The 24,742-nt window shown below is 27.7% G+C and overlaps 1 protein-coding gene across 1 annotated transcript in view; it reads left to right on the top strand.

Moving 5' to 3' along the window:
• LOC129981512 (PHD finger protein 21A-like) overlaps positions 1–14,680 on the top strand; it is a 56,929-nt gene extending 42,249 nt beyond the window's left edge. The window contains exons 9-11 of the mRNA XM_056092370.1: positions 2,097–2,304; positions 9,784–9,887; positions 13,604–14,680. Of these exons, the coding sequence (XP_055948345.1) occupies positions 2,097–2,304; positions 9,784–9,887; positions 13,604–13,708 (417 nt within the window). The 3' untranslated portion in view covers positions 13,709–14,680. The remainder of the gene's footprint in view (positions 1–2,096; positions 2,305–9,783; positions 9,888–13,603) is intronic.
• The last annotated feature ends 10,062 nt before the right edge of the window (positions 14,681–24,742 follow it).

Here is a 24,742-nt window from a genome sequence, read left to right as displayed (position 1 = left end):
CTGTTATTTTTATAAATTGTTTTAACTTGGGTATTGAATCTTACATTACTTTTTCTTTTGTCTTAAAGTTCAGTGTTTGCATGAGATTAGAAATAAATAAAGAAATGCATGCATGCAGGGAAAACTTTAAAATATTGTATAAATCAAATGATTATCACAAAATTTAAAGAGATTCCAAATTCCTTGCTCTGAGGTCTTTCTCCAGGCTCTAGAACAAGGATAGCATAATCAGAGTGAGGCTTAAGTCTGAATTAAAATATCTAGCAGAAATGAATTTGATTTTTCTTCCTCACAAAGTTACCCAATAAGTAAACGCCAAACTTGAAATCTGGTGTTTACTAAGAAATGGTATTTAGGAATTAATAGAGTTAAAGTATAAAAATTTAACTTAACTCCATTATTTACACTTGTGATTTGAATTGTCTGTCTAATTAGAGACCCCTTTACTGTAGTAGAGAGAGCTTATCATCTAATTAATAAATATGAACTAACTGGATAGTAAATGTTAATCAAGCGAGTTGCAACTTCATGTTAAAAATGACTGTTGGATGGAATACTTCTCTCATTGTCAGTATATTGTTTTTTGTTTTGTTTTTCTGTCATTTACATTCTTTAAAATCACTCATTCTGTGTGATTTCTTCTGCTTTCTAACAATAAATATAAGTAACCAAAAAACTATATTTTTCTTTTGTACGAAGTTAAATATTACAGGTGAAGTTATTATGGTAATGCTGGCTTTAAAATATAATAATAATATTAGAAAATCCAGATAAGGGTGATTGAAAAGCGGAAATAAATTCTTGCAACTAAACCATTTTTCAGCAAATGTTAATTGCCCATAAATTTCGGTTTAAAAAATACATTCTTAATATGTCAAGCGCGCAGTTTTATTTTTAATCTTTTTTGTTGTTTATTTTGAAGAATTTTATGATACTAGATATAAAATGTGTATTATTAATTATACAGTTACTACCATTTACTTTGTACTAAATTAGCTATAACTAACAGAGTGAAGTCATTTCCTCTTTTCTTTTTCTTTATTTTTTCCCAAGAAATTTTCATTGCAAATTGCAATTATTATACTTTCTTATGCCTGTGTCACTTTCTGTGAATAAACTGGTATGTGGTAGATAAAAAAAAAAAAAAAAAATCCATGTCAAAATATATGGCAATATCTGTTTTAATATTATTTTATAGAATTCCGGAACCTTAATTTTTGTTTTTGCAAACTGTCTGAATGCCATATTTTTAATGGCTTATTTAACTTCATTTCTAATCATAAAATGAAAATATTGATAGTTTGGTTCAATAAAATGAGAGTAAAAGAATTGCAGGTATTAATTAGATGAAGAAATTCTTAATTAATTTATGCAATAGGCTTTAAAAAATAATTATAGTTGCACATAGCATAATTTAGAGTATATGCAGAACATTCAAAAATTGATGCTGTTTTCCCAAAAATATTAATTGTTACATAAGCATTGCATGAAAACAGCTGCTGCCTTGTGCCCACCTAATGTGTATATTTCTTTTTCTGTTACCATTCCTCTTTTAATTCAACCAGAAAAGTAGCATTCTTGAACAATGAATTTGCTGTTGCAATCAGTCTTAAATCAGATTAAAACTATCTATAACTAGATTATAAAAACTGAAAGTAATTTTTTTTTCTATTGTTAAAGAACTAAAAATTTATGTTTAGGAAATTAATATAACCATCTTAACATGTATCAATAACGTAAAAGTAAATTATCTATAAATTAAATCCTGTATCATTATTGTTGTTTCACCTGTAGTGCATATTTAATCTGTTATAATCTGCATAGAAAAAGAATTATCTACGTATTTAAATCAAACTTTTCAAATAATGTTTATACTAAAGTGATAAGCAAACTTAGCTTTATTATAATGTAAGAATTTCTCTTAATAGAAATATAATTATTATTAAAGAAAAACCTTGAATTATCTGCAGCTATGCATTTTAGTGATCCATATAATTTTTTTTTTTTGTTGAATTCTTGGTATTTATTGTCTCGGTTGTGTTTTTATGATGGTAGAAAAGTGTGAAATAGTGATTAACAGTGTATTTTTTTCATAGAACGTTGAACAAATGTTGTCTGGTTTGTGCATTGTATGTACACAACCTGGTGACCTTGTGAAATGTGATACTTGTGCAAAGCAACAGCATTTAGGGTGTATGCAGCCACCATTAATTGCAAGGCCACAAGTACCCTGGCAGTGCAGTGAATGCCAATCAAGGACAGTTTCTCTCATTGTGGTGCAAAGCTATGACATGCTAAAAGCAGGTGCTTAAAATTCATTGTACTCTGTAGTTCTCATAAGGATGTCTACTGTTTCTCTCTAGAATCACAAACACCCTGCCTTCTCATAAATCTAGATCAAGTTGAAGAAAATTACATAGTTCTGTGTGTATAATCACAAACCCAGTATTTCTAACAATAATAGAATGTGCTTCATGAAACACAACAGATTTTAGTGTACTTTTCTATATAAAAAAAAATGGAACTAATGTGATATATATATTTACTATAAGATGTCTTATGCTAAAATTATGTTTTTTCAAAGTTAATCAGTATTTTCACATTTTTTTTAATGAGATTGAATGCCTGGCAATATTTCAAACAATTGTATCAGCAGTTCAGTTCCATTGTTTATTATTTGCACATATTTCTGTTACCAGATTCAAGAATTTGAAACAGCTTGAATGAAATTTATTAATTGAATGATATTTAGTTCTAAATTCCGTTTGCAATTTGAAAATTATTTGGTTTTGAAATCAAAATTAGGTGAAAGGTAAAGATAGTGAAAGTTATTAATTGAAAATATTGTTTATCAATTACTTGGTAGACTCCTTGAAGTTCTGTTATCCTGTTTGTAAGTAGATGTGATATAATAATGTTTACAAATAGGATATTTATCACAACTTCTTTGCAGAGTGTTTTTGAGATATGAATTCTTATTACTTTTCGTTTTTCGATCAATTTGTGATTTAAGTAATAGTTTTATCAATCCTTTTGAGAGTAATTTAATTACACAGCATATGTATGTAGTATGCAATTTGTTTGTTTTTTATTTTTAAAAAGTGGAAATTTAATTATTAGGAATTTGAATAGCCATTCACTAGAAAAAACTTTATTTTAAAAATTACATTTAAAATTTGTGTTTAAATTCATAACAAAATTTCCAAAATTAATGTTGGTCATGAATTTATAATGATATATAATTAAATTTAGTTTGCTAAGTTTCTTTAAATTAGGTTGGTGTCCAAAAGTTGCCAATATATTTTAGCTTCAAAAAGGAGAACTGTAGAATAATATTTTCATCTCAAATTTTTGACATTATTAAAGTTTCTCACCTAGTTCTTTTTAAATATGCATAAGAGTATAATCACTTTTTTTTTTTTAATGAAACATTTTATAATATGTTGTCAATAAACTTAATGTATCAAGAACTGATTTTTAAAAATTTTAAATGCTGATTTCTTTTGTCTGAGATATTTATTATTCTAGTGAATAATTTAACAATATTGAGTTAATAATAAGTTTTCTTCTTCTTCTGGGGACTGTGAAAAGCAAACATTTTCAGCTTAAATGGGTTAATCTTAATTCGTAGTGAAACTTTCAGAATTTTTTATAATTACTTTGTTTTATTAAATTTGCTTCATATTTATATTATTGCATTGGCCAAAAAATAATTGCGTGTGTGTAAGTGGATTGCTCCATGATTTTTTTTTTCCTTCTTTGTTGATGACGATCCATTTTTCATTGCCTGTTGTTATACATTTGAAAAAAGGATCATTTTCTTTGTTTCAAGAGTAAATTGCATGCTTCTTGAGAGGGAGTTCTGTAAACTCATGTAGTACCCAAATATCAAGCTTCATAACATACCCAAGTTTGTACAAATGGCCTTCAACATTCGATTTCAATATGTTGAAATTCTCAGCAGTCTCTCATGTTGTTGAATGTCGATTGGATTTGATCAGTACCTTTACTTTGTTGTCATCAACTTCGATTTTCCTTTCTGAGCATGGGGCATCTTCAACATCAAAATCGCCAGAATTGATGGCGATGAGAATAAAATTTAGCAAATCAATTCTGACATTGTCATACTTTCAAGGCTTCTACACCATACACATCACATAACTTTTTAGGATCTTGCACAGCATTCTTCTCTTTTTGTAAGTAATACAACAAAATATGACAAAAATATTCCTTTTGATTTTCTATTTTGAAATTGACTCCAAATAAACAATTGTTAACAAAATTCTGCACTTTTGGTTTCTGAATAAAAATTTGAGTCTCTGCTTTTGTTATATAATGGCTTTGCAATTTGAATGAAAATTAATTACATTTCAAGACAGGTATCTCCATCTATTAGGAAGAGATGTAATTACTTTTTCACCAGCCCAATATTTACCAGAATGTGTAACATCATAAAAAGTGCCGAATTTTCTAGAAAAGTGCTAAAAAAAGCATTGTTTGTTTTCTCCAGAGATGGAATATGATAAATTGAAAGCATTGATGAAAAGTTTTGTTTACCAGATGTATCAAGAAATAAAATCAGTAAAAGAGAAGAATTTGTACAAGAAATCTACGTTCACATAGATCAAGGAGTGTTAGCACTTGTTAAGATAATGCATAATGACCTATATTTCTTCTCCCTGTTTCTTCAACAATAGGCACAGCCAGGTATTGAGATACTGGAATGGATTATCCTGAAGATGCAGAGCAAAGCTTGCCATGGCTCGAAAACCATTCAAGCTCCTTTAGTTTCTACTGTATTAGATGGTTAAGAATTTATTTTGTTGATGCTTTTTGAGTGTGTATTTAACTATTTATGATTTCTTAAAGAGATTTGCTGCAGAATCCATCACACGGATGGGGTCTTGGTCTACGGTCCAGGGGAAGAATGTAATGATGATCCTCTCAAATTTTCACCTGAACTTTATTTACCTTCTAGTTGAATATTCATTGTGTGAAAAGGGTATAAAAATATTGTCATACTTTGAGAAATTTATTTTCTGTGGAGCCTATTCTGATTGTGCTCATTTCAAAAGAAACTATTACCTCCTCCACTGAAAAAAATTAATCTCAAATTATATTAAATAAAGCTATTTTAAATTTAACTAAGCTCAAGCAATATACAGAGATAGAGTGCAACAGTCAAATTATAAATCTTATTAAATTGTGATAAGATATTTTTTATATATACCTGAGCAGCTTACTTTAAACAACATTTTTTCTTACTGCATACATCTCAAAGGTCTCACATTTAAGAATACTGGAGCATATAAAATATATTTAAGCATGAGAAAAGCATTTAATTTAAATATTTACAAATAAATAGCCTTGCTTCCATTCCCAGATACCCAATAGTGCATTTCACATTACACAAAAAATGGTTTTTAATTTATCTCTATTGATAATAAAGATGGTTAGGTAGGTGTTGTTGTCATACACACCAGAGAATTTGATCTATAACTGTCAAATTTGACACATATATACTTTGGAGAGTGGGAATATGCACTTCAGAATGATTTTTTTTTTAATTTTAATTAAAAAATAAGCTAGATTTTAATGTGTTTTCTAGATAACTTCCAAAGGTATTCCCACTGAAAACGGGTTTTTTCTGAATATTGGCAATTTTAAAAAAATATTTTTTGTTTAATTTCTAAAAATAGATCATTTTGCCATCCTGAAATTAAACCTTTTATGTCATCAAATATTTAATTATGTGATTTTCTTATACTGTTGAAAATTAAAGAACTAGCTCCTGAAGAATAAATGTATAGTTATAAGACAAATACAAAAAATTTCAAAGTTACAATACTGTAAAATTTAGAAGATAGATGAGTTGTGCATTTATGTTTGTTAATTGTGCTTTGATGTCATATAATTGATCTTCTTTATGTATACAATAAATAGAACATACATAAGACAATTAAAATAGCACTGATGTACTATCTAATAATTTGGCAGAATCATGGATATTCCTGGGAAACTAATTGATCACTGGAAGAGACTAAAAATAAAAAAATTTCAAAATAGAAATAACCACAAATGGGAAGAATGTTATGTTTTGTTGGAAAAATATAATAAACCAGCTGATAGTGATAGTAGTCCTAATGATGTTAGTGCTGTTGAATAGTGAGTACATTTTATCAAGGTTTTTTTTTTTTTTTTTTAATATATGTTGAAATCTAATTTTCTTGACCTGCAACTATGCATTCCAAAAATCATGAGACAGCCTATTCTGAACTTATGTTATTGATTTTTAACATTTCAAAATGTCTTGAAATTTCAATAACTTTTTTCAATTTTTGATGGACATTTGATATTTTTAATTCTTTTCTTTAACATATTAACATCTGTAGTGCTTGCCTGCTGTCTATACTGTGTGATGAGGCATGCAAAAACTTCGATATATAATATATTTCAATCAGATGGAATCAACTTGTCTAAAACATCAATTCAATTTTCAGGTGTCTATTACTAAATGTTAAGAATTAATCATGAAGGTTTCACAGAAGATTCACAATTTTCACTGAAAATGCTAAATTTAATCAAAAATCAATATTTCATAATTATTGTTCACTAACGCTGTGCAAGCATTCACAACTTTCTGAAGGTTCACAATTTCATTTGGGAGAGAAATAATGTTTTTATTAGAGAGATGTGAGAAAGTGTTGGAGAGACACTGTCGTTGCTTTAAAAAATGTTACGTTTTATTTACTACTTTGCCATAACTTTTATGTTTCCATTGGATCTAGAATTCAGCTATCCGTATGTGAACAGTAATTTTTATAATCTCCGTGATGAAATAAAGAAGAGTTCCCAGTGGGATGACAATCATTGGTTTCTTCAAAGAAAAATTCCCTACACAAGATATTTTTTTGGCCCAACAAAGTTGTCAGGGCCTGATTAAGATATAATTGAATTTGACCTTGTATTTTTTATAAATTTAAAATCATAGTGGTAAAAATGTATGAACTTTAATTGATAAATGAAATTCTCTAAATCTTGCATTGACACTAATAAATGAAATCTGGTTTGAATAAATTAACATGGAATTGGTAATAGATTGATTGCATAATTTACATTAATGTTTATATCTGGGAATGTTTTTCGTCTCCTTTCCCACTGTCTTGAACAATTAATTTTTTAATCCATTTGTATCAAAAAGGTATCCAATTTAATGATAATATAAATCTCCAATGTTTTTTGATAAATAGAAATTAGACAGGTGGATACTGATTAATACCTTAAAAATCAAATTTTCAATTTTTATGTCAGGTATCACCTAATAATTATATTGCCATTCTCAATAGCATGAAAGAAGAAAATATCTATAAATATAACTAGAAAGGCTAATCTATAAATATAACTAGAAAGGCAGCAAATATCAAAATCCTTTTAGAGTCTTTTAAATAGGCCATAAGTTTTGTTTTCAGGCTCTAAGAAAAGCAATTTTTATATTCTATAACCTTCCCCTCACTTGAACTCTCAGTATAAATGTACACAAACGTGAAAACTGATTTATCTATCTGCAAAATCAGAAACCTTTTGTATAATAAAGTTACTTTTTTGTGTATGTACTGGTGCTTTAGAGGCTAGACCTTTTGACTACACCTACTAAACTCAGCACATGCATACTTTGGAAGATGGTAATGTGCACCTCACCTTGGGGTTAATCTTTTTTTAATGAAATTTTAAATAGAATTACAATTAAAAATTCTCTCTCTCTCTCCCTCTGTCTGTCTCTCTCTCTCTCTCTCTTTTACAATTAAAAAAGATATGAAAATTTGAATATCTTTATATTCTATAAAAATGAAGGATTTTAGATTTCTGCAGCAATCATTTTGAAGGAAATATACCAGTTCAATGCCCAGAATTTCCCCAAGTCTGATTGATCTAAGATAACAAAATTGTTGATTATCCTAAAATAAAGATATTCAGAGCTTTAATTCAGTCAGACTTGATCGCAGGAGATTGAAACATTAGACTTTCAAGATTTTTTTACTGCGTATGATTTACAGTATAAAAGGACTTTGTAAAATTTAATCTTCATAATTGTTTTCAGAAATACATTTATTGACTAAAATAAAATATTTCATACCACATTTAAATCTTTTTAAAAGGAAAACTGAATTTTATGATGAACAGGGAATTTTTCTCTTTGTGGTATTCCATAAATTATAAAAAAAAAAAAAAAAATTATGTTGTACAAATAAAATTCCAATGCTGAAAGATTCAACTTTCTGTAGTTATGCTTTTTTTAAAAAATGTGTCTGTTTTCAATAGAAGAGTTTTTATATTTTTTAGAGTTCTATCATTTCAAATCTTACGGGAACAGCCAGAAAAATAAAAAGATAAACAGTACAATAAACATAGTATCATAAAGCTTCTATGGTGGTATAAGTGATATGACTATGAAAATTTGAAGTTTAATAATGTTTTGCTGAATAATCCATTAGGGGACCAAGGTATATAAAATATGTAATTCAAAACTTTAGCTAGCATGAATCTTGCTGAACTAGTTAAAAGTAACTATTTCTTAAATAAAGTGCAGATCCAACATTGAAATCAGATACTGAGGATAATGCTAGAAGCTTGTTATGATATAATTATGTTCAGAATATATAAAGGGGAAGTTCCCCAGTTGTAGTTTGAAATGTGAACTGAAAATGTTATTTAATCTAGACAGAAAATTAGTATTCCGACTATTTTTGTAATAAATTATAAAATTAAGAAATTTATTGTTAATAGAACATCAAATCATTATATTCCAAGTTGCCTTAAAAATAGTGAGAGCAGCTGTTAAACGGCCTTGCATTTTTATGCAAGAAAAGAGGTAACCCTAAATAAATAATGGGTCTCAATTGTATGAACTTTTAAATAAAATTATTGTCATTTCTAGAATTAGTCATATCATATTAAGAATATTTTGATTAAAAATATGAAATTTTGTATTAAAGACTTTCCCTATGGTTAATTGATTTGAATTCATTAATATCCATATGACTTATTTATTTAGATTAAAATTATCTATTTTAATAAAATAATAAAGAAACTTAAATTGTTTTACAAGTTTCTTGAAATGTTTTTAAAAGAAACTAAATTATTTACTAATTTTTTTAAAATATATCTCTTTTTTTTTTTTTTTTTTTTTTTTTTTTTTACTGTTAAAATTTTTGTTGCCCTTTTCTAAAATTTTATGGGTCAAGCTATGTTTCTACATCAGCATTGACATTTTCATAAAAGAGTGTACATCTAAATTAGCTGGTAATTTTTTTAATTTTAAGAAATGTTGAAAGAGATCACAGATTTTTATTGTTTATCTTATAAAAGCTATTTTAATTTTTTGGTAATGACAATTTGCTTTTTTTGGTTTGTCTTGTTGAACCAAAAACACATCCTTTTCTTTACAGTAAAAGTTATTGGCAAAATACGGAAATAAATGTTAAAATTTTAACAATTCATTCTTGAAATTAAAAATGTAATTATATGTTTTGAATTTTTTTAATGAAAATTATATATTAATTTAAAGCAGAAAGCATCCTATGCTTAGAAATTACTTGCATCTATTTAGGCCTGCACATACAAGTTTGCTTTAAAGGGGGGGGGGGAATTAAAGTACTTAAAATTCTTTTTCTAAATAAAAATAAAACCTTGGTATTTTATTAATCATATTATACAATACTTTGGAATGGAACTAAAGTAGATACATGTAATACAATTAATTACATTTATATTATCATATTTCAGCAAAGGAAGATGAAAAGAGGAAACTCCTCAAAAAGAGCTTGGAATTGAGACTGAAACGTTCTCAGCTTGAAAGTAGACTGAACCAGCTTAAAGAATTATCAACTGTAAGTATTAGTTTAAATTCTCATTAAAAAAAACTGAAGTTTTTTAGAATTTAGAGAAGATAATTTGAAATGAATCCACTAAAATGTTATGCACTGTATTAACTTTTCATGTACTGATTATTTTGATTGCATTACTACTATTTAGTCTACTATACTTAAGTTTATTGGATGGTTTACTTATTATTTAAGAAACTGTGAGCTTATTCAAAGTAGATCAGAGAATTTTTTTAAACAGTGAACTGCTCAAAATCCGCTTTCAATACGAATTGGATGGTTAAAAAAATTCAATCCTGATTTTACTGAATGAGCTCTAGAAGTTCCACAAAATCCATTTGTTACATAACAATCGTTTTGTAAAAAGATAATAAGCCTAAGTAATTTGGGAAAACAGACACTTACTGATCATGCCAAAAGAGAAAAATATACAAGATTACATGTCTCTTTAAAAGAGTCTTCATTGATGTTAGACTTGGTATCTGTAAAGAATATAGGTAAAGATGACATTTCAAATCTGAAAACATCAAATTAATGTCCGAAAACAAAATGATTTTGAACTTTTAATTCAATAACAATAATTTAAAGCTGAATTTTTATGGGTATTAAAACTTGTTGCATCACATTAGTCTTTTTAATTTATTCAATAATTTTTCAGAAATATTTTCACATATGTTCACTGAAAGTGAAAAATAGCTTTAAGAAAAAGATACATTAGGCCATACAAAAATGCTGTATCTTACTTATTACAGAGTAGTTCCATTAGCTCCGTGGAGCTGATGGCTGAAAAATTTGCAGAAAATTGCACCCAAATACTTGGAATTGGCAAAAATGAATAAATTTTTTAAAAAGTGATCTTGCTTTTCAATATTTTTGTTAAGTAATCATTAAGTGATTTGTATCATCATAACAAAAGTATTTTGCATTTTGTTTAACCCAAGTCCTTAAGTGTGTATGATTTACAATTAAAGAGCATGAGAGATAATATTTCCCCTCCCTTTAATATATAAAGTGTGCCTTGCTAAATTATAGATAAAGAATTTTTTTTAAAAAATTCTGTATGTAAATATAAACCTTCTTTTAATATGCTATTATTTCGAATAATGTTAAATTGTTGCTTCCTTTCCTTGCTTTTTCTACTACTTAAAACCATATTCAATTATAAGTAGCACTTGAGAGCTATTTGTCCATTTTCTTGTATCTGGAATGTATGGGCAGGGAAAACACAGGGTTGTTTTTTTCCCCCCGAAATTTGAATGGCACCCAGATTCATGAATAGAAAAAAAACCAATAGTGCTGCAAGACATGGAAAAATGATTTTGTAGCAAGACGTTACCTCATCCCACACAGTGATTGACATTATTTCTGCATTTGACTGAGAACTCTTGTGCAGATTTGACCTCTTCTTGTTTTCATCAATCTCTCACATACTTTTCCAGCAACATTTCAACAAAGATGTCAAGAAATGGCTTTTGTCAGGGTTGCTTCAAAATGCAAACAATTTTTCTAGAATGGCATTCACTATGTGTAGAACAGATGAACAAAATGTATTGCCAGCAATGCTGCGTAATTTGTGCAAAGTATTTGTTATCTTTCTTCCACGTTATAATTGTTTTCTTGAAGAATTATTAATCGACACCTAGTATACAAACAACAACACAAAGCTAGTAGAAAAATAAAATTGTTTTCATTGTAATATGATCAAGGAAAAAAAAAGTTGTTTAACTTGGTAAAGAAAAAGAACCAGTTAAGAAATCTGAAAGAATGGTGCGATCAGTTCATATTTAATCTGTCGTTTTACTCTCATTTTCACTAAATTTGGATAAAACAAAATTCTCCTGAACAAATGCTGGGAAACTCCAATAGTTTGATATAAAAACGATTTTATAATTAATCGTTGTTATTTCATAATTAATATTTTTCTTAGCGATACCCTTTTCCAGTTAAACTTTTAACTTCTCTGTTAGTATGGTAAAAAATGGAAAATGAGATATTGTTTTGACAGACATAAAAGTCTTCATTTGAGATTCATCAAAGTCATCCGTTTCATAATTTCAATAAATAGGGGTTTTATTGTGCCTTTTAAGTGTACAATTACATGAGGAGCTCATTCATAACTTGTGGAAGAACTTTCAGATTTCTCTACAGCTTTCTTAGAGCAAAAATCTACATTATTACATAAATTATTATGTATTATTTTATGTTCTTGCAATTTTAACATCTCTCCTTTCTTAAATTGTGAGATAAAAAAAAAAGAAAGAAAGAAAATGTGAATGTTTAAGAAACCAGAACAAATTAAATGATAAAAAGCAATTAATTTTAACCAGAAAAAAAAAAAGAGTTTTTGTGAAACAAGCTAAGCAAATATTGAGGCACCTTCAACTTTGTGAGAAGACAAATGATCAACTCCTTGACATCAAGAATAAAATAACACCTATGCTTTTCTTCCTATTCAAAATGGCTTTTTCCCTAACAGAGCATGTTCCTATCATGGCGAGAAAAGAGTTCATGGCAGACAGATGGATATATCTCGATCTGTTAGCAGCTGTCTGTGATGTCATCTGCATGTATTGCAGCTTTAAGATGGCTCTTCTGTTGATGGAATAAATAGTTGGGAGTGGGCATCGAAATCTGTTAATATCATCGTTCAAAATGTTTTTAATCGTCAAACCTCCTTGAGATTGATCTGCAAAAAGATTATTCACTGCTGCCATCTTAATTCATCATCTAAAGGAGGATCCAAATTATTCATTTTTACTCTAACCAGTGTATAATGACATTTTTCTACTAAAAATAATACTTTTATTGACAAAAGTCACAACTGAGAAAATAAGTCAAATTCATGTTTTTTGGTGAAAAAATTTTTTAATTTCTTTTTGAAAAATTTAATGCGACATAGATGCTTATGTTGCAATAACCACTTAATACATCAGCTTACGACATTAATGAAGTATAATGGAGAAGAAAGTGTTCGTAACTTCATTTGTGTACAAGCATCAAATATTTTTAAGCTGAACATGAGGAGGGGGGGGGGGATAATGTTTAGTATATCCATGGAAGGATTAATAACTTTCATATTAAGTTTTTAATGTGACTTAAAATGTCAAACTATTAAAAGTTTCATTTTTAAATATTTAGACCAATTTCATTTATTTACTTCGCAAGATTTAAATCAAAACGAACATTTTTGAATTTATTTTCTGCATGTTATTTGTGCAGTGTTGCATTCATGAATTTGTTTTTGGACTTTGAAAAATTGTTTTTATACACTCTTATTTAATTTACTTTCTTCATTTCTCTAAAAATAGAATTTCATAATCAATTTACTATTCACTTCTGGTGTATTAGTGCTTTGAGATTTTTTGTACTTTATGCATTCTGAATGGCAATTTTAATATTTATGAGTTTTATTATTGGTTAATAGATTAATTTAATTCACTTTTTATTTTATACTAGTGATACAACTTAAGGGGAAAATATTTGATTTCATAATATTTATAATAATAAATTTATTAAGTAAGGATTAAAAAATAGAAATATTAAAATAAAGAAATCTTTTTTAACTCTTTAATAAAAGTGTTTTAATGATGAATTATTAATTAAAGATAGAATGTAGAAAATAATAAGATCTAAAAATGTTTTAATTCTCTAATAAAAACGTGTTTGGAAAAAATGTTTTCATTAAACTGTCTAAAATGTGAAATTGGTATGTTTATTTCCAGAAACAGAAAAGTCGACAATCAGAACTCCAGACCTCATTGAAAGAAGTTGAGACTCATTTGGAGCGCATCCAAAGTGTGATAAATGGAGTACGATTGTGTTCTTGATGTTCCTTTACCACAGTAAACAAATTTTCATGTGCCAATTTCGGTGCTTTTAAATCTTTGTCTACAGCATTGGTTCCTGGAGCTTAGTTTCCTTTTTTCCTACTCACTGTAGGAGCATTCGGTGCAGCTACTAAAACAGCTAACAGAAGAAAAGGAACTCAGAATATGTGATGCCATTTAATAGATGTAAATATCTATATTCATCAAGATAATGGAAGTGGACTTTTAAATATGCTTTCACTTTATTTATATAATCTGCACAGTCCATAAATGCAGCTAAAAGCTTTCTTCAAACTCTTAATCGAAGCCTGTTTTGGCATGGTACCTGTTTATATTGTGTACATAGTAGTTAATCTGTATATATAATTATTGAATTTAGTCTTAGTTGTTTGGGTGGAATTTAATTCTTTACATTCATTTGTAAATGAACTTTTTCTAAAAATTATTTTCATTGTTGATGGTAAATTTTTATGAATAGTATGATAAAAAGATGAATAGCAATTATGTTCCAAATTTTCTGTTATTACTCATTTCTTACCACTAATATGGCAAAGGTATACTATTTCCATATAATTATTATGGAAATAAATGTCCTATAATTGATACATTTTTTTTTTTTTTTTCAAAAAATAATACACATAAATATACTGTTGAGTAACATTTTCGCAGTGCTAGTTTTTTAGTTTTAAATAATTATTTCGGGAGATATGTTTTTAATTTACAAAAATCGTAGAGTTACATTTCGTGATATGTAAATCAAGATCGTGTCTTTTTATTTGTGCCAAAGATTGTTAAAAGTTTCCAAGATAATGTAATAAATGTGGATTGTTTTTCACATTTATTTTATCTTCATCATTATTTTTCTAGTTATTTAACTTCTAAATTAACTTTCATTTTATTGTTTAATTAAAAATGATAAGTTTAAAATGAATCTCATAAATGTATTCCAGTTTTGTTTCACTTTTTGCGTGTATGTTTGATGCATAAATATAGGTATGATTTTTTTTTTTCTAATTTTATTTTACAAATTTTTTGTATATTTAATTAAATCCATTGTTACTTTATTTTTATTTGATACAATGAAATAATTCTTTTATATACACTTTTTATGTTTACAATAATTTTTAATATAAAATCACGTACTTTTGCTTTGAAAATGAATTTAATTATGGAACATTCATTCTGTAAATGAATTCAATGGTAATTATTTTATTTTTTGATTGCATTAAAATTTAATCAGTATTTTTTGTTTTTGTTCTACATTGCCATAGGATAAATATCACTGCTCATATAAAACTGAATTTTTGGTAAGTGATAGGATGATGCCAAATATATAACAATCTAACCCATTGTAATTATGCTTCTTAATTTTGAATGTAGTATAAGCATTTGCGTTTTAGTTTAATTTTATATGTTTTTCCCCCCTTGCCACAAACGAATATCATCAAAAAAATCTAATTTGGAAAATTAAATTTGTTATTGATTTTTATTATTTTTGTGAACGAATTAAAGAAAAGATAATAAATAAATGCTATTTTCTATTCAAACCATACCCTAGAAAAAAGAGAAAAGCATTAAAAGTGTTTAATTGAAGCCTACAACTTTCTTTTGTCATATATTTGAAATATTCAGTCTTAAGTATGCCATCAGAAATGGTCATATTTTATTAAAGTTCATTTCGTTTTCCATAAAATTTTCTTGATTAAAAATGGAACGAAACTATTTTAAATCTACATGTGTACTTATTCAATTATGATTTAAATCAGAATAATGCCATTACCTTTAACTGAAGTAAAACTTTGTTTTCTATTATTATATCCACTATGAAATCTTTTCCCATCTATAAATATAACAAACAAACTCAATTTTTGCCTTCTGACAAAACTGGAATTCTATTTGTTTGATACTGTTGTCATCCTTCATTGCTTGCATATCATAAGTGCTTTCAAGTACACCTTTAGCTTGTATATATGCATCTAGATTGAAATATTGCTTAAGAGTATACAAGGTTGTAAATATTCAAAATAATGTATATTTTGTTCATAAAATTTAACTAGTCTCTCAAATTTGTATATTTCATAGAGTCACTTTCTCTGGTATGTTTGAAAATTTCAGCAAATTCCTAATGATCAGAAATGAAGAATACTCAGGAATATTTATTTTCATTTTTTCAATTCTTTTTTACATTTATTTAGTCATGCAATAGAATTATTCATTAAGATCATTTTCTAGTTATACAATTATAGATCAATATTTTATTCTGTCTCTTTGTTTTAAATGTAAAATAATTCTAGTCTGATATTTTCTTAGATTTTATCATATAAAATGGTTTTCTCCATTTCTTAAAGAAATTTTAAACTTTAACAATGTAAAATCATGAATAAACTATTGTGACTTTTAGTATTTCCTTTCTACTTTAGTCATTTTCTTTAATAAAACTAAAAACCAGATTTTTTTTTTTTTTTTTTTAAAGTTTCTGATTTCATAAAATTGTCTATAGTTTCTTGTAAATATTTTTATAGCTGCTAAAAATATTTAATTCTTATGCATATTTCTAAATTAATGAAATGCTCAAAATGTAATGAAGAATATAAATTTGGAGTTATACATCTGAAGTTTCCAAACATAAAATTGCATAGTTGACATATGCATAATGAATCATTTCAATCCTTACATGTTTTATTGTTCATAATCTATTAATTTCAATAATTTTGTGATTATTTTGAATATGAAGTCATGTTATTTTAATTGAAATAGATTTTTTTACATAAGAATTAATGTATTGAATCTGTAAAATTAACTTTTTTGGTGCTGTTGTGAACTTTAACACAATTTCTAATGTATGTAAAAAGTCTAATGGTTTCTTTTATGTGTATGTAACTTCTCTTTGAAAGGCTTTTAACTCTCATACACTTCATCTTTCATACATTATTCCATGTTGAATTACTGCACGTAAAACTTTATCAAGGGTTTAAAATAATCTAACTATAAATGTCATGATGTCGAGAACATTTTTAAAAGGTGCCTGCAAAATTTTTTTTTTTAATCCTATAAGAAAAGGAAATCTAGAAATACTTGTATCAAGCAAATATTGTTCATACAAGTACTTTTTATATTTTTTTAATATTTCTTATTTTTCTTTAAGGCTGGATTTTCTTTGGCTTTTTCCTTTAACTGCATTTGTGTATATTTAGAATCGTTCTTAAGATCCCAAATGAATTTTAACAACCATATGTATGATATGTAAAATTGTTCTTGTTAAAGTGCTATTTTTGCTTCTCTGTTTCCTAAATGTTGGAAAAAAATATTATTCAATTGTCATTTGTATACATTATCTAAGCTCATTCAATTACTGCCTTATTCAACATATCAAGTGATTCAATTTAAAATTTTGTAATTTTTGTAATATTTCAAATAAATTAAATCTTGATATCATCCATGCATTTTGTTATGAAATCATTTTATTATTGGTAGTGTTGTTTTCATTCTTGGTGATCTGATGAGATATTTTGAAAACTCTAACAGCATAAATCTTTTTTCTTATCAATACCTTAGAGACAAAAGGTTGTATTAATAATGATGTTTATTAATGGTATTTTCTTGGTAGAGTATTGCTTACTATAGTAATTCACAAATTTAAAGTATATAGTTTTCTTTCACTTGCTATGTGTATTTAAGTGACACTTTAAATAGAAATAAGTTGATTTACTCCTACAGTATTTGTACATGGTCATGGAACATTTGGACTGCTTAGTTTAATCAGAATTGCCTCAGTCGTTCAGAACTTATGCTGGAGCAGACGTACACAAGGTGTGCAGTGTTATGAAAAGTGCCTAAATTGGAAATCATTTTTAAGCACTTAAAAGTGCTTAATTTTGAAATAAGGTCCTTAAAAAGTGCTTAATTTTCCCCCAAAGTGCAAAGGTAGCATTTTTTCAACCACATGTTGAATATGATAATTCAAAAGCATAGTTGTAAAGGCTTGTTTATCAGATGTCTCAAGAAAGAAAATCAAGAAAAGGAAAAAAAAAAAAAATTGGACAAGGAATTCAGGGTGAGATAGATTAAGGAATTCTAACACATATTAAGATAAAGCTTAATTAGTCTCCCCCACCCCTGCTCCCTCTTTCTTCAACAATGTGCACTGCCATTTATTAAAGTACTGAAGTAGTTGTGCGTTCGGGGCAGTACTAAAAGTACTTGTATATTGCAACTCAAAAGATGTCCGGAAATTTTAATTTCTCAAACATTACAAAAGTTTTTAGTGTTTCAGATATTGTTACGTTCTGCCTGGTAAGTATGTGCTTAACTTTTTATGTGTTGTAAAAGAAGAATACTCATATTGGTCCTGTCAATGGAAAATAAGAATACAGTAGGTTGAATTTGTTGCACCGCATTTTATTTATTTATCGAATATAGTAGAAGTTACTGTAAAAATACTTTCAGTGAATACTTTACACATTCGATCATCATTCTCATTAATATGTTAAGCAATTCCTTGAATGACTTATCAGAGGGATTTTAATGTACTATACTGAATTGTAATTAATTGTGGTGTGTAATTATGTAATCAATCGAGTAAAATCTAGTATGATGAGTTTTTAACTTGAAGCTGTAAGTTTCTAATGATCGTCATTTCTTTCACATCGTACTTTTTAAATAACTCATCCATTTGAAAATTATTATTTTTTGCAGCGATTTCGCCAAAATTTGGTTTTTACTAAGAAAAAAAAAAAAAAAGGAACAAAAATTACTAGTTCTGTACTTACATTTTTTAAAACTTTTATTCTTCAAGGTGTAATTTCTATAATTTTATAATGATTTTTCCTTTTTCATGTCATAACTCTTTTAGAATTTTTTCCCCAATGAAATCTCTTTTTACATATAAAGGCTTGTCCTGATTGACAGCAATGTGCAACATAAACCATTGAAGTTAGGAGGATGAACTGTGGGAAGTTACTTCTTGGGTGTTAGAGATCCATTAATGGATATTTGAAAATTTAATCAAAAGTTTAATTTAAAAAATAAAAGCAGCATTTGTCGCAGCAATATCAAAGTTTCATGGTTCAAAATTTATTTTTGCACCCTTTTAAAGGTTGAAAAAATAACTTAACAATTATACTTTTTTTTTTTTTGAATGAATGCATGCATTTTCTTCCTTTAGTTTTAGAAATGTTTGAAAAATTAGTTTGTAGCAATGATTTTTATTTTAATGAAATTTAAAATAATATCATTGCTTCTTCGAATCGTTTAGTCACATTTTTTTTTTTTTTTTTTTTTTCCTTCTTAACGTCGTGATAAAAGGGGAGGGAACTTTCTTTGTTTCGGTTTAAAATTAAAAGTTTTTAAAGCAGTTCATTGAATAAGACTCTTCATTTGAATATTTCTATTAAATTTTGAAACAATGCAATATATTATCATACATTGGTTTAAAAAAGAAAAGAAAAAAAACTTTTAAAAATGCTTCAACATTTTTTTTAAACTAAACTAAACTAAAAGTTGTTAAAACATTTTCATTTCTTCACAAAATACATCATCACATTTTTATGCAATTTCTTTAAAGCTAAAGTAAGATTTTTTTATATATATTAAGTTAAAAAGGAAGATTTTATTAAATTTCTGGAATGCTAAACGTTAAAAAAAAGTCATTACTAAACTTCAAAAATAAGAAGCAACGAGCCATTTTTTTTATATATAATCTGCCCATTTATGAGCTCTGCTATTCTTTTCTATTAAAAAAAATGATCTCAAAACACATTTAGAATATGGCTTTGTTCTATCGTCAATTTTATGGCAGTTTAGCCAATCTTACGATGGTAACATTTCTGGAATGTTTAGTTTTATAAGATTGCAATTAAAATTTCTAAACATAGCAGTTAGTGCAGGAAGAGACGTGCACTTTCCATCCGAGCTTATTCGTAGTTCTGTATAAAAATCAAATATAAACCGTTGGTCCTGCTATGCTTTAACTCGATGACATTTTCAGAAATGATGTGTCCATCTAAATAGTTTGTTATTTTAAGAAATAACAATAAAGATATGGGATCTTTTTTCTTTAATTTTATAAAAATTGTCTTCATTTTTTGTATTGATAATTTTTTATTTGTATGATCCGTTTTTGTTTTTATCAAAAAAAAAAAAAAACATTATTTGTTTTGCAATAGAAGGCGCTGTGCAAATACAGAAATAAATATTAAAATTAAAGAATGCACATTTAAAATTAATAAAAAATAATTATATAAGAACTATGAATTAATATAATAATATAAATGATTTAAATAGTTAATTATATTTTGCCCCATTTAAATAGTTTTTTTTGTATGTAAATTTACTATAGCATTTTGTTTTGTTTTGTTTTTAAATAATTGTGTATTTTGAATAAAAAGAGAACATTTCTTTGAAATACATTTTAAGAAAATGCATTTAAATTAAGTAATAACAATTTTCTGACTTCATTTCTTTATGTTTTGATTTCAGTTATTTTGTATCTTTTTCTGTGGGTTATGAAATAACACTCAATGATAAGATTCTATTTTTTCCCCCTACTGCAGCAAAACTGTTGAAATACATAAAAGGAACACATGAAAATTCACACATTATATTTTTTATAACTTAAAGGATGTGAATGATTAAAAGTACATGTTATCAGATATTTCACAAAATGAAAACACTGAATGAAACCTTCGAATTCTATAGTTTAATTATATATTCGTCTTATACAATAGTGTGGAGAGTTGTGCTTTTTTTTTTTTTTTTTTTTTTTTTTTTAGAGATATTGATAGACCCTATTCTTGTGAGAAATTGGAAACTTAAAGATGATTCAGCTTTTTATTTTCCAGCTGATTTTTATTTATAGTACATGTTCATGCTATAAAGGCCAGAAGCCATAGCTTGAATCGCAGAAGTTTGCCTGACAAAATGATTTCTGTAACTGAAGGCGATTGTATTTTAAAAATTTTAGAACGAAAATGCGTCTGGAAGTTGATGATAGTATATTAATGATATAAATATTTGTAAAAATACCATCAATTCTAATTCATTCAAAGTAATTATTTCTAAATAATAATATGGCGCCCAATTGCAAGAATCTACTTCCGCTTCTATGAGGATTGATAAGAAAGAATTTAAAAAGTGACATTTTTATATGACCAGTTCCTTATACATTCATGCATGAAATTTCACGCTTCTATCTACGAAAGATGTACAAATGATTTGAAAAGAGACACTTATTGAGTTATTCTACTTTTTCATAACTGACCGGTGTTAGAACAAGTTTCATTTTTCAGATCTAATGCACATGCCACAATAAGTTATTAAAAAGTCAGAATCAAATAATAATGCATTCATTAACTCATTAAATTTTGTAAAATGGTCAAATAATACATTAGATGAAGTGTTTCTTCAGAAGCAGCCACTTGGACGGCTGTACGAAATGGCATTCTTCTAACAATGCTTGCATATACATGCAGCAGCATTATAATCGCATTATAGCATTTAAATTTTCAGAAATATATAATTTTTTTTAACTTTATACCTTTAAAAATATTGTTTCAGTTCTGTTTAATATCCTGTTTATTGTTCATCAAATAATGTTATTTTGCTTATGATAAAGATTCACTTTAGTGACAAATCGGTGCACCCGTCATTTGATCCTTATCCAAATTCTTGTATCCATCCATCTCGAGCGAGCGCTGCGTACTGATGAAGCTCGATGAAATGTTGGGTATCGAGTGACATTTCGATACTCCGATGCTGATCGAAGAATAAGCTGGGTAATTCGTATGGAATATATATATATATTAATCAATGGTTTGATGGACCTTTATTATTCGGATTGTATAAGAGTGGAATATGTAGTGGGATGTTTATGATGCTTAAGATTATTACTCTCTGTTTCGTATGCATTTTTCAAAAATGTATAATTTTCAAAGTTTTACATTTCTAAAAAAAAAATGTCTCATTTTTATTGCATAGTATATTGTTTATTAATTTATTTTATTTTGTATTTTTGATAAAGATTGTTGTTAGTGGTAGATCTATTCCCTCGTCATTTGATAATTATTTAAATTTTTTTATGTTTATTGAATGTGATTGAACATTCAAAGGGCATAGAGAATCAGCCCCCTTCATATTTTGCCACATTCCCCTTTTTGTTTCGGTGCATGGCCATGAAACTAATTAAATGCTGAATAATAAGCAATGTTAATGGAAATGTATGGTGAAATGATAAATACTTTTTCTTGAGTTTATTTCGGATTGTATGATTGAATAATATATTGCACTTCTTTTGCACTTTTTCACAATTGATTTATATATATATATATATATATATATATAGTCATTTCAATTGTTCTAAAAAATGCCCCTCATTTAAATTAATTAACTTATCTTTTGTTGAAATCTTATTTGTTTTTATGTTATCATTTTTAATAGTGGGTTTTCAACCTATAATTGTCTTTTAGATAATAATTTTAATATTCTAATTTTCAAGTTTACAATTCGATTTTCACAGTACACCTAAATGTCGATAAAATAACCGGAAATCTTATTAATATTCAAAAGTGTAAGAGTTTTTTTTTTTTTTTTAATGTTGGTTATGTTTTTGATGAATTTATATTAAGGATAAATGTATATGAGAACATTTTTTATTTTATTGGCTCATGTATTCTAATTGCCTCAACACTGAAAGCCTTTTCTAAAACTTTTACGTATTTCAATGTTCTTTCATAAATCGCTTACACTCCATAATGCATAATATTTATATACATTGCGGAATTATTATTTTTAATTTCTGAAATTTTATGCTTAGTTGTAATCATTTTATCTAAAAATTGTATTTAAATGATAATTGCATATTTAAATTAATCTATCGACAATACTTTTAAATGAAAATCTATGTTATTTATATACTGTGTCAATTTTTCATGACCCATTTAATGTGTGAAAGATGCTAGTGTTTTGCGTGTATGCATTTTAAAAATGACTTCATCATGGAATCACATCGAGGCTGTCATCTTGCCACAATCGGAAATATCAGCGGTGTTTGATTTCTGAGGTAGAATTAAAAAGAATAAGATTACTAATAAACAAGTGTGGGAGTATGAAAAGTACATTCTGTCATTTGACCATGTGTGGCAAATATCCTCTCAACTTAATTCAAGAGATACTTACGTGGAGCATCTTGAAACGCTCGGACAGCATCCATCAAAAAAGAAAACTATGGCATTATGCGAATGCTTAGCATCCTGCAGTACGGGAAGCTAACAGTTACCGTGAAGTTGGAGAAATATCAATATAAACTAAGTCATTCTTCACCCCGCCTTACTCATCAACTGCCCCGCTCTCACCGACACATGCATATACTCGCCAAGAATAAGCAGCGTACCAAATGCAGTCATATGCATGCACAGGTATGTGTTAAGTGCATATATAAGTACTAAGAATAAGCACAATACAAAGTGTATACACAAACGTATGTATGCACGTGCATTACATAGCATAATATATTCATGCATACTCACATTCATTCAAACATACCGAGAAATCATAGAATAGGTTATATCACTCATTCATATTTAATACACAATTATATAAATGCCCAATGATATTTAAGTAATGAATATAAAACTGTAATACTATCGAAGGTCCATAGCATTGCCCCAATAAAAATTATCGAACGTTAAAGCGCTTATCGATGATACTGTTGGCATTAACCAGTACCGAGAGTATCTATAAAATCGGGCTTCTCTGATCGAAATATGAGTTGAAAAGAACTTGCTGTGTTGCAAGGTGTGAAGCCATGGAAATATTTGAAGACGATCATTGCTTTGGAGACAAGGAGCTTACAGCAAGTGAGTCTCCAAGAACTCTAAAAATGAATGTGACACACACGACAGAGGCTGCTAAAAAAGCCAATGCAGAACAATACATTAAGCACATTCATTTTTTATCAAAATCCCCCGAAGAAGATACTTGCAGTCTACTCTTCGTAATAAAGCCACTGACAAGAATCGGAAGCACTTGCAAGGAGTTCAGTATTTGGTGTAGCAAAATCAATCTATGCACTACAGGGAGAAAAGGAAATATTCCTAAAGGGTATTGAGTATATATATATATATTATTTCAACCCACATTAACAAGCAAGTAGAAAGTAGGACGAGCAAACAGGACAGTGACAGAAATGTCGGAGGATTAGGATAAGAAGATCAAGCAAGTGGACGAAATATGACAAGACTCCTTTTGAAAGGTTGCCAGGCCGGGATTCTGACGCCGAAATCTCCAGAATAGGTGGGGATTCTCCTTAAGAAAAAAGAAAACGGGTGAAGAAAGGCAGGACAAAATTATTTGAAACTGAAGAAGCAACTGTTGTCAGAGGAGCTCATAAAGACCGGGCGTCGGTGGCGAATAATATTAAAAGTGAAAGGCAGATTCCACTCCTACGGTGCAAATGATGTGAGGGCTCCGGTGATGAAAGCGATGAAATGGCGCCCATCTTAGAGATGTCCCGCTCGGAAAATGCTTGCGAGATTTCTGTACTAGTCATAAAGAACTGAAAGCTGACAGATTTTTACTATCGAGGACTTCAAGAAAAGTCGAATGTAAGCATGAATTCGCGCATCTGAAAGAGGGATCATTACAAGATGAGAAAACAATTGCATTTTAAAAACTTTAGAATGTTGATGACAATGTCATATCAGTGGTGTAAATATCTATAAAAATGTCATCACTCTAAGTTTATTATCCCTAAAATGGTGCTTTTATATGCTTTAACAGTATCGACTTAAAATTTCAGACATTGTAAGAATTTTATAATTATTGAAAACTCCCAAGCCTAAAAAAATTTTAAAGAGGTATATTTTTTTTGGATCAAAGTTGCTACTATAAACTCTTTCGCTGAAAATTTTAAATTATTTAATAAATAGAATCAAATATGATTTTGAAGCATGGCAGCAAAAAACTTCTGTTTAAAAGAGATGACTCTAAATGTAAAAGAATTATCAACAAACTCCGTTGTTAAAAATATTTTAATCCTGG

Source organism: Argiope bruennichi, chromosome 8 (genome assembly GCF_947563725.1).
Source record: "Argiope bruennichi chromosome 8, qqArgBrue1.1, whole genome shotgun sequence".
Taxonomy (NCBI): domain Eukaryota; kingdom Metazoa; phylum Arthropoda; class Arachnida; order Araneae; family Araneidae; genus Argiope; species Argiope bruennichi.
Note: the sequence above shows the minus strand (reverse complement) of the source record. Positions and strands in the feature narration are given on the sequence as shown.